A 10,810-nucleotide genomic window follows, 5' to 3' on the forward strand; every position below is an offset into this window, starting at 1 on the left:
TCCATGCAGGGGCTGGAAAAGCGGGCAGAGGATGGGGGGTTTGTGGCAGTCTGGGGCACTGGGGGGCAGCAGGGATCGCCCCCCACCTGGCAGCACCCGGTAAGTACCGAGCTTTTTTGCTGTTTTTCAAAGAGCCGGGAGCTAGCTGGGCCCGGGCGAGCTGGGAGAACAGGTGGGGGATGGGGCCTGTGTGATTCAGCTGATTCGGCAGCAGCCAAATCTCCAAATCAGATTTGGCTGAATCGATTCAGGACAGTGATTCAAATCGCTGAATCGAATCGCTGTCCCCTGAATTGGCCAAATCCGAAGCAAATACTAGCCACTTTACACAGGCCTACTACGCAGCACCTAAAGCCATAACGTTTGAACATATACATGCAATCTCTCCTAAAAATTACTCTACAGGGACCATGAAATCACTTCCTTCTAGTCAGAATCTATTTATGCCGCTACTAAAATCAGCATCAAAACCTGCATTTGATCCAGACAGGATCAACGCCAATGTGTGCAGTCATAATTAAGAGCAAAATGAAATCTGGATTTTTCAAATCCATGTTTATACAATTAAAAATAAGGATTTCTTTAGTTAGATGCTGTATATTCATGACATCTACACTTCTGTTTGCCTACCCAAACAAACTCATCAACTACTTTATAATATTTCACAATGTTTTCAATATAAAAATATTTAAATGAAACTCTTCTACAATGTTGCATTTCTAAAACAAAAAGAAACAGAAATAGTTTAGCAAATGCTGTATTATACATTTATAATACAGAGATGTTGAGGTAAGGAACAAGACTTTTTCAAAAGTGCTTAGTGATTTTTTTGTTTTGTTTTGTATGTTTCAATTTTTCTACTGTTGACACTTTATGAGGACTTGACTTGTGGAAGTGCTGTCATTCACTCTGAAAATCATTTACTCAGAAAAGCAGGTAGAAGTGTCTGGTACATTGAATTGCAACTCCCCTCTCTGGTAGAAGTGTGCGCCACAATAAAAAGCTCCTTTCTAACCTGAGAAGCAAAGTCACATTAGAGAGTGAGAGAGAGAAAATGAAAAGCTGAAAAGTGATCCTGAAACAGTCTTCCAATAATCAGGGCGTCCAACCATTAGGTGAACTAGGTGGTCGCCTAGGGTACCAAAATTTGGGGAGCGCCAAATTATATGCAGAACAAAATAACAGGAACATCACTCTAAATAACAGCCTTGGCTGGCTACAGCTCCAGCTTGGTCTAAGACCTTTGGTTTGGTAAGGGGAGCAAGACCTCTGAAAAGACCTCGGAGGAAAGATCACTAGAATCGACCACCATCACAGCTAGAACTCCTGGTTACCTCCACATAGCTACATCAAGGGATTAGACATGGCTTTAAGTGCACCTCATGGCTCTCTCGTGCTCTCCTTGCAGCTCCAACCTTTTCAACTCTCACGCAGACTTATGACAAGAGCATAGCGTTGGCAATGTCATCCTAAAAGATATTCTGGAAGTGGTGGGGGTGCTGAGGCATACAGTACGCCTAGGGCGCCAATTACCCTTGGACCGGCTCTGCCGACAGTCCTGCTTCCATTGCCCAAATCTTGCCCCTATAGCATAAGCAACTAGTCTGGGCATCGGGCATCCCTTTAGGAGCTGAGTTAGGATCTGTTGGGGGAGTACTTATTTTTCTTACAAGACCATGAAACATCAGTAAAGCCATTCACAGTGACTACTCCATTCTCAGGCCAGGTGCAGACCTAGAGGTACCTGCAGGTAACTTCATAGAGGGATCCTTATAGTGGCAAAGTTCTTCCCAGCTCCATGGCAGTGTAAGTGGAATGTGAACTCTGTAGCTCAAAATTCAGGTTGGAAGGAAATTCAGGAGGTCATTTAGTCCAACCATCTGCGCAAAGCATGACCATCCCTAACTAGATCATCCCAGCCAAAGCTTTGTCTAGCTGGGTCTTAAAAACCTCCAAGGATGAAGATTCCACAACCTTTCTGGGTAACCTGTTCCAGTACTTTACTATCTTCCTAGTGATAAAGTTTTTCGTAATATATAATCTAAACTTCCCTTGCTGCAACTTGAGACCATTGCTCCTTGTTCTGTCATCTGTCACTACTGAGATCAGTGTAGCTCCATCTTCTTTGGAACCACCCTCATATGTCCCAGACCCATAACCATTTTTGTTGCCCTCTAATTTGTTCTTTTTCTTTCTGTAGTGAGGGCCCAAAATTGAATACAGTACTCCAGATGTGCCCTCACCAGTGCTGAATAGAGGGGAATTATCACTTCCCTTGTTCTGCTAGAGATGCGTAACCAGATCCAGAATTCTGTCCTTCTTTATAGGTGTCCTTCTATCCAGGAAGAATCTCTCAAAATGGGCAATTCAGAAGTTCAGAAGGGAAGATGGGTATGAATCTTATTCTCCAATATAAACATCCCAAACTCTGAGGAATGTATAGTTTGCAACTTTGAGTTGTGTTGACCATGAGTTGTTTCTAATGCAAAGAAAGGCCTGGAAGACAAACCTGATGTAGTTCATTTAGTTTACTGATTAAGGACTATACAGACTGTAACCAATGGTAGCATAAGTTATACTGACATATACTCCTTGGTCTATTGTAGTGCTACAGCAATTGAAATGGAACAAGCTCTGCATATCATTTCACATATCCCTCTTTGTCTGACTTGTTTGCAATATACAGGTTCATGGGATTCGGGTAACCCAAATCTACTTTTCTTAAAAGTGGAAGTATAAAAAATACCAATGTATCAGACATACAAATCGGCATAGCTGGTATTTTTCAATCATCTGGCAATCTTGAAAGAGGAAATATAAAAATAAAAACAATGCCAGTCATCTATGACGGAACCAGAAGAAAGCCCCTTGTTAAGCAAGTTGTTTAAATATTTTGCAAAACTACAGGTGAGACAAAATTCAGCTAAACCTCTTCATGTAGGTGATTCAGGATCATGGGATTCTTGTTCACAATTTGTATAGCGCAGAGAAGGCCTTTTATTTGTATAAGTATACATAAAGACATAAGAAATGCTATAGTGGGTCAGACCAGTGGTCCAGGAGCCTGTACCCAACAGTGGCTGGAGTGGATGCTTTAGAGGGAACGTATATGTACAGGGCAGGTCTAGTGTCATCTATCCTCTGTCAAACCCTCCCTGCCATCCACCATCATTGTTTTTTGAGGTGCCAAAGGACACCCCTATCTGAATGTATGAAAATAGGTACCTAAATATGTATCATTCTTTAATATGTAACAACCTAATCATGGAGGTACCTAGCTTTAGTAAAAATATTTCTTTTGGTCACGTATAAGCAGTTTGGACCCCGGTAGCCTGAAGAACGTAAGTATATTATGGGTCTACATCAGGGTTTGGGGGAGCATCTATTCACCAAGGCCCCCCAGGGGAGGACAAAAAATAACAGGCACAAGCTGATTGAAAATCATTTCAGGCTAGACGTAAGGAAAAACTTCTTTACAAGCTGAATGCCAAGGGTTTGGAACAGGCTCCCCCCAGAGGTGGTACAGTCATCCACCCTGGTGATCTTCAAAATGCGCCTTGACACCCATCTTACTGGGGTCATCTGATCCCAGCAGTCTTTCCTGCCCAAGTGCAGAGGGGCTGGACCCAATGACCTGTCACGTCCCTTCCAGCCCTTAAGAAATTCTCAAGTTGGCCACTCCTGTATTTAGCTGTGGACTGCAACTGCTTAAAACTGTACGTAGTAGTGCAAACAAAATGTACTGCATAAAGCAATGGGACCAATCCAAGGCCACTGAGTTTCATTTATTCCAGTGGTATTTGGATCTTTCAGCTCCCCATAGCAAGAGGGAGGCCTGCTGATACAATGCCACAAGCATAGTTTGTATTCAGGTCCTGATGGTCATATTACTTTTAGCATGTAAATATTAGGGGAGCGCGACGTGAGCCCTATTCCATTTGGATTTGGATTCGGCCCGAATCAGGGACAGTGATTCAACTGTTGGCCATAGGCACAGCTTTAAATGTTTTTTCTACGTACCTCGAGGTACCAGCGTGGCTCGTGAATGCTGTGATGGTGGGACGGATGGAGCATCCCACAGGAGCGCGGCGGGGCCCTCCATGTGCTCAGTGGCAGTTCACTTCCACCGGAGAGTGCACAGTGTGGCCCCTCCGTGTCCCCCCCGGCTCAGCGATAAGCTGTGGGGGGATTCTGGGTGCCCCCCACCCAGACCCAGGAAGCACCAGTCACTGAGCTAGGGAGGTGGGGGGGGAGGGGGTGTGACTGGTGGGGGGGAGTCCCCCATGTGCTCCCCAGCGGACCCAGAAGTGGACCAGAAGTGCTTCTGGTCCACTTCTGGGTTTGCTGCCAAGCGCGCTGGGGAGCCCCCCGCGCTCCTGTGGGATGCTCCATCTGCCTCAGCATCACAGCACTGACAACCCACCTGGTACCTAGAGGTATGTAGAAAAAACATTTAAAGCTGTGTCTATGTCCAAACTGTCAAATCTTTCCGAATTTCTCCAAATCAATTTGGAGGGTTCCAGTTTGATTCGGAGAGATTAAAGGGTCCTCTGATTCAATTCAGATTCAGCGATTCGGCCACCAAATTGAATCAGGGACCAAAGCTTCACACAGCCCTAGTAAATAGGTCAAATGCTATTAAATGCATCAGGTAGGAAGGCCATAAGCAGCACAACCCATTTTACTTTCATGTCACCAGACAGAAGATTGGAAGTGTGAGGGGGAAAAAAAGATGGTGACAGGACCACAGAGAGAATACTTCTTGGCTGCTTCTTGGGTTCTCTCTTAATGGGCAAACACAAATATAAGCTTCCCAGACAACTGCCAGGTCCTGATCTCTCAGAGTATGCGAGCGAACATTTTATTATATCTAGTTTTGCCATTACAATGGTATAGTCTTCTTAACCGTTCTGGGTAAAGTTGTCCATTCTTCAGATACTGTAAAATTTCTGTCATGTTAACTAGTGTTAACCCATGCTGTAGTTTTCCTTTAAGGGCATCTTGCCACTAGATTTTTTGCAGGTATATTATTTAAGAAAGCCGGTTGATTATAAAAATAAATGTTATTAAATTGTTATTTGTAAAGGGTAAATTATGTGAAAAACAGGTTTTAGAGCCTCGCAGAATACTGAGATAACTTGCAGATATCATTGGGTGCCCCTCAGACCTTTATGCTATTTAACATGATGGACTAGATGTCTTGAGGCATAGAGGAAGAAGTCTGTGGCCATATCTGCCTGTTTTAACTCCTTTCTTTATATATAAATATATTTTTTTCTGTTTTTGACACAAGCCATCACTTTAAAAGCTTTCCTGTAAAACACGCTGGAAATCTTCATTTTCAAAATGTTACATTTTCTTGACCTAGGTTTGGCAATTAGAAATACACAGCAGTAAGCAATGTATCTCATTCTTGATCACAGAGAGTAAACCTGAGCTCTGGCATTGCTTTTTTGCAAAACTTGTTTTTAGGTATGTCAGTTTTTCCTTTCCACTTTGCTGATTAATTAAATGCTCCTGGTATTTTGTGCTAAAGGGAACTTTTAAATGACACAGATTTCCTCATGCTTGCTGCTTCATAAAGCTAATATATCCATATTTAATTAGGAGCTTCATTTGAACCTCGTTCTTTTAATTTAGAGATGTTAGTCCTTTCTTCTTAGGTTTGAAAAATCTAGCTGTCAGATTTGTCTTGTGTGTCCTTGTTGCACATAAATAAAGCCACTTTCCTAACTGCATGATTGAAACAAATTGTGCATTCAAATATAAATTACGCACGCAAAATAGAAAAATACAGAAATTGTGTTCTGAACACTTAACATTATTTTCCTTTCCACACACAATTTATTACAAATTGCACAATTAATTGCTTAAAACAGTGATTAATTTTGCAATACAGAATTTATACTCTAAATGAACAAATTAAATGGCCCGTAAAACTTATTTATATATAAATTTAAAGATTTAACTTTTCACTATCGTAAAGAGAACTGAAAATGTATGTCAGATGCAGAGAGAAAATTCTACTTAAACAACCTAAGTAATTAATTACTTGGCAAATTAGTCTTCTACGTGCCAGTCCTTTAGACTGCTCTGACATTATGCCTTTGTAAAGGTTTGTGCGCTCTCTCCAACAGAGTGGCAAGCCATCAGATTTCCCTCTGTAGACATGGCAAGTGCTGTTTTCAAAGTTAAGCTACATTAGTTGGTGTCATCCTTGTTTAGCTCTCTCTGAAGCCTAGTCCTACCCTCCAGCGTATCTACTACTTCCCTTGGCTTGGTGCCATCTGCAAACTTGCTGAGGGTGCGCTGTGCGCCATCTTCCAGGCCATTAATGAAGATAGTGAACAAAAGCCATCTCACTGCTTCCCAATTTACTTTTTGTAGGGAAGCTCTGAAGGGAAGAAGTAGTACAAATCTAGCATTGGCTAATGTGTATTTTGCCTCCTACAAGGTAGAGTATGGGATCTCTGGAAGTACGTGCTATAAAATAGTGTGAATATGACCATTGCTAGTGGAGTTAATTCTTTAACTCCCACAGTTGTGGTCTATGCCTTAAAAGCTGGGAGATCTGAAATCCTTCTATGCTTACAAATGTGAACTCTCTGGCTGTGGCAGTATGCTACAGTATACTGTATCTCTGATAACACCATTCTACCTATCTGTGATTTTTACCTATCCTGTGGACCCAAAGAAATCTCATGAGGTTCAATAAGGAGAAGTGCAAAATCCTACATTTAGGATGGAACAATCCCATGCATGAGTACAGGCTGGGGGCTGACTGGTTAGGCAGCAGCTCTGCAGAAAAGGACCTGGTTACAATGGACAATAAGCTGAATATGAGCCAACAGTGTGCCCTTGTTGCCAAGATGGCATACTGAGCTGCACTGGTAGGAGCGTTGCCAGCAGATCAAGGAAAGTGATTATTCCCGTCTATTTGGCACTGGTGAGGCCACATCTGGAGTCCTGTGCCTAGTTTGGGGCCCCCCAGTACAGAAAGGATGTGGGCAAATTGGAGAGAGTCCAGCAGAGGGCAACACACATGGTTATGGGACTGGGGCACATGACTTCTGAGGAGAGGCTGAGGGAACCGGGTTTATTTACTCTGGAAAAGAGAAGACTGAGGAGGGATTTAATAGCAAGGATTCAACTTCCTGAAGGGGGGCTCCAAAGACAATGGAACTAGACAACGGGACAGGCAATTATTTTGCCTGGAGGGCCGCTTAATGAGTTTAGGCGAGCTGTTGAGGGCTGCAAGGGTAGCCCCTCCCCTCGACAGGTGCCCTGCCCCTCGTTGGCATCTTGGGACCAGAAGTCCTGTCCCTAACCCCTGACCTTTGCTGCTGGAAGTCCTTCCCCTTACCCCCTGAAGTACTCCTTTTGGGACAGGGAGTTGCCTTCTTGGAACCAGAAAAACACCAAATCATATACTAGAAGTCAAACATCTACTATAACAGATTTTAATTTTACTTCAAAAATATTTTTATCCTGATTAATTTGTGTTTGCGCCCAGCAACCAGGGTTCACCACATTGCGCATGCCTGGCCTGGCCTGGCTGCCGGTTTTGTCTGCACTCAGGCAGAGGCCCCTGGGCCCAGGCCCAGCTGGCTTGTACATTAGTCCACCTATGACCCCCACCTGTCTTCCCTGCTCCCTGCTGCCACGTGCAGTTGCCAGGACTCCACTGGGAAGCAGGGGACAGAGCTCCCCTCCACTTCTGGTGGAGTCCCGTGAGTGGCACATGGTGGCAGGGAGCAGGGAAGGCTGCCAGCTTCATCACACGGGGCTTCCCCCCAGTCCTCGGAGCTGCATGTGAGCTCTGCATGATCCAGGCGGGCTGGCCTGGGCCTACTCCTTGCTGCTATGTGCAGCTCCAAGAACTGACTGGCGCCACATACTGCTGGGTGCCAGTGCCTGTGAGGACCATGAGCTCCCCAAGGGCCCACTGCCAGCAGCAGGGCTGTGCACCATGGAGAGAGTGTGTGTGTGTGGGTGGGGGGTCCACACCTCCCTCTACCCTCCCTCATATCCACACCCTGCCCACCCAAGCTCCACGCTCCCACTGGCCCTTTGGGAGCAGGTTTTGGGCTCCCCACTCCGCCCAGCCCCACGCTCCGCACTCTTGCCCAGCTTCAGTTTTCCTCCCACCGCTGCCATTCCCTACCTGAACCCCAAGCGAGCGCTGCAGCAGGGACAGGAGAAGGAGCCGCTGGAGGCTGGGGCAGCCAAGCAGGTCCCTTGGTGCTGTAGAATGGCAGCAGTGGTCCTGCCTGGAAACTGTGCTGGCTGCGATGCCCTCCTGCGCATGAGGGCGGGAGCGAGGTGTGCAGAAGAGGGGGTTAACGCGGGGCAGCAGTAGGGCCAGAAGGCAGCCCAGCCATGGGCTTCTAGCAGCTGCAGAAGGGGTGGGGAGGGAGTGGGTGTGGAGCTGGCGCAGGCGCTGCACAGCCGGCAGGGCACGGGACTGAGCCGCAAGTGTCTCATCTGGGGGGTGGTGTGGCTCCCGCCGCTATGCACACCCCAGGAGGCACAGGGGCCACGTGCCCACAGATCTGCACCGGGCAGGGCGGGCTGCCGCTTCTGGCTTTGGCCAGGACAGCGCTTGGCTCTTCCTGGGGGTAGCCACCCCAACATTTGCCGTAGTCTCCCAACCCTCCCTCCCAGCACTTAGCCCCCAAATTTCTCTCCCTCTGCCTATGCCTGTGCCACAGGTTGGCCACTCCTGCAATAGGCTACAAAACAAGAAACTTCATGCTTATGCCTGTTCTCTAAAGACAGTTCTAACTGAAACAGCCACCAGTTCTCCTCAGCACCAGTGAAAATAATCAGTGCTTGTATGTATACACACACACAAAATAGATCTTTGTTTTGTGTTTCACAACTCAAGACTTTATAAGCAGATCAGCTTCCCACACAGAATGCCTTTGGTTGAGGCTGGCTCCAAAATAAATGTCAGTAGTCCTTAAGGTGAAATAGTAGGATTGGCATCATATGTCCATGCCAGAGGTACAGCGCACAAATGCCAAGAACTGTAGATTAATTAATCTCAAAAAATAAAGTGTTACTGATGTTGATTAGCAAGTAAGTTAATGATTAAACCCTGAGACCAAGAAATTGCTATACACACAACTAATCAGGCAAAACAGCAAATTATGTTGTTGGAAGAAGTTTGCCAGATTATTTTCCTGGTAATCAAGTTTCTAGGAAGGTCAGCTCATCCGAACGACCATGTATAAGGGCCACATTTTCAGGAGTTGAGCATGTTGAGATTTGAGTTGTTAAAATGTTAACCTTGTATGTCACAATGAGATGCTCATCACTTTTGGAAGTCTTACATTCATTGTTTGCAGGATTGGTACATCCTGAAGCTGGTTTCGGTGATCGTCTGTGTGGTAGGAGGGGTATGGCATTGCTGTCTGTGTGCTAGAACTCACTCACCTCAGGGCGGGCACCATAAGCAGCGAGAATGATTCAGCAAACACTCTGAGCTAGTCAGAATGACCAAAGGCACAACGGGAACCTTGGAAGGGCAACCATTGCATATTTTAATTTTTCCAACTGAGATCAATGCAAAATATAAATGAGCAATGCATTTGTGAAATCCTTAGATTTTGAAAAGATTAGTGCATCTCTAAGTGTTGTCCTGAATAGTATTATAGTGTTTTACTGTTGTAACCATTATGCTGCAGGAGAAAGCAAGAAGCAAGATTTATTTGGTAATATCTTTTTATTACACCAACTTCATAGCTGGGAGTTGCTTGAGAAGCTTTTGGGTCACCTAAAATATTGCTGCTTGAGTTGGATAGGGATAGGAAATATGCAGGCAGTTCTCTGCCATGGGAATCTTTCTAGGGCACCTTGCATCCTAGGGAGAAGGTGGACAAGTTGCTGGTCCATGCACCTTAATGGTCATTTGATTCAAGATGTGCTTCTGCCAGTGAGTATGGCTTACTGGCATGGGGAGTCTCATGAAGTCAGCAGGACTATTTGCGCCCTTCCAGATGTCCTTGCATCTGATCCCACATCAGATCCCATTACAACCTTGCTAGTGCAGGGGGATCATGATCCCTGCCTCCCCCTACACCCGTAAGGAGCAAGCTCCTGTCAGCTGACCGGGGCTCCCAGCTGTGGGGCGCATGTGGCCACCTGGTCAGTTAATGGTGTGCTAGGGACCATTGGCGGCGCATAGGGGTGCACATGGGTGTATATGCACCCCGAGATTGGCCGCTGTTGACACTGCTGCCGGCGCCTGCAGGTAGTCGCCAATTGCCCCCCAACCCCTGCGGGCGGTGTGTGCGTGGTCACTGATTGTTACTTGCCACCCCCACCCTCCCCACCTGCCGGCATCTGCGGGTGGTTGCAGTCACTACTCCCCACCACCAAGGCTGCCGCATACACATAGGCGATGCATAGGGGGGCACTTGCCGCCACTCCCCAAGATTGGCCCTTTCTGGCCAGGGCTTGGGGCGCCAAGAGAAGCACTGGCAGCACTTGCAGGTTTGCTGCCGGCGCTTCTGGGATGGGCGATCTGCCACTGGGAGACCCCACCAGGTTGGCGATCAACCGCTGGTGCCCCCATGCTAGGGACCAGGGCCAAAGTTATTCCACGTTTTTGTGGAATAATCTTGTGGCTTCTGGCATGATAAAAGGAGCGATCGCTCAACTGACCGTGCGGCTGGTCACAGGTTATGGCCGGTTAATCAGGCCTGAAGCCCAACATGTGCCAGGGGCCCGCGTGGGTTTCACCCGGGGCTGCAGGACGGCGCTGTCGCCGTGCCCCCCCGGACCTGGGGCTTCAGGTGTGTGCGCT

At 46.5% G+C, this 10,810-nt stretch overlaps 1 protein-coding gene across 5 annotated transcripts in view; it reads left to right on the top strand.

The window, feature by feature from the left end:
- Window positions 1–10,810, top strand: part of CARD19 (caspase recruitment domain family member 19) — a 58,005-nt gene that overhangs the window by 2,136 nt on the left and 45,059 nt on the right. For 2 of the 5 annotated variants that reach the window (XM_025197116.1, XM_025197117.1), the window contains exon 2: window positions 2,328–2,391. The exons of the other annotated variants lie outside the window; for them this stretch is intronic. In XM_025197116.1, the coding sequence (XP_025052901.1) occupies window positions 2,388–2,391 (4 nt within the window). In that variant the 5' untranslated portion in view covers window positions 2,328–2,387. The remainder of the gene's footprint in view (window positions 1–2,327; window positions 2,392–10,810) is intronic. 5 annotated transcript variants of the gene reach the window in all.

The sequence above is a fragment of the Alligator sinensis genome, unplaced genomic scaffold, assembly GCF_000455745.1.
Source record: "Alligator sinensis unplaced genomic scaffold, ASM45574v1 scaffold391_1, whole genome shotgun sequence".
NCBI classification, from domain to species: Eukaryota; Metazoa; Chordata; order Crocodylia; family Alligatoridae; genus Alligator; species Alligator sinensis.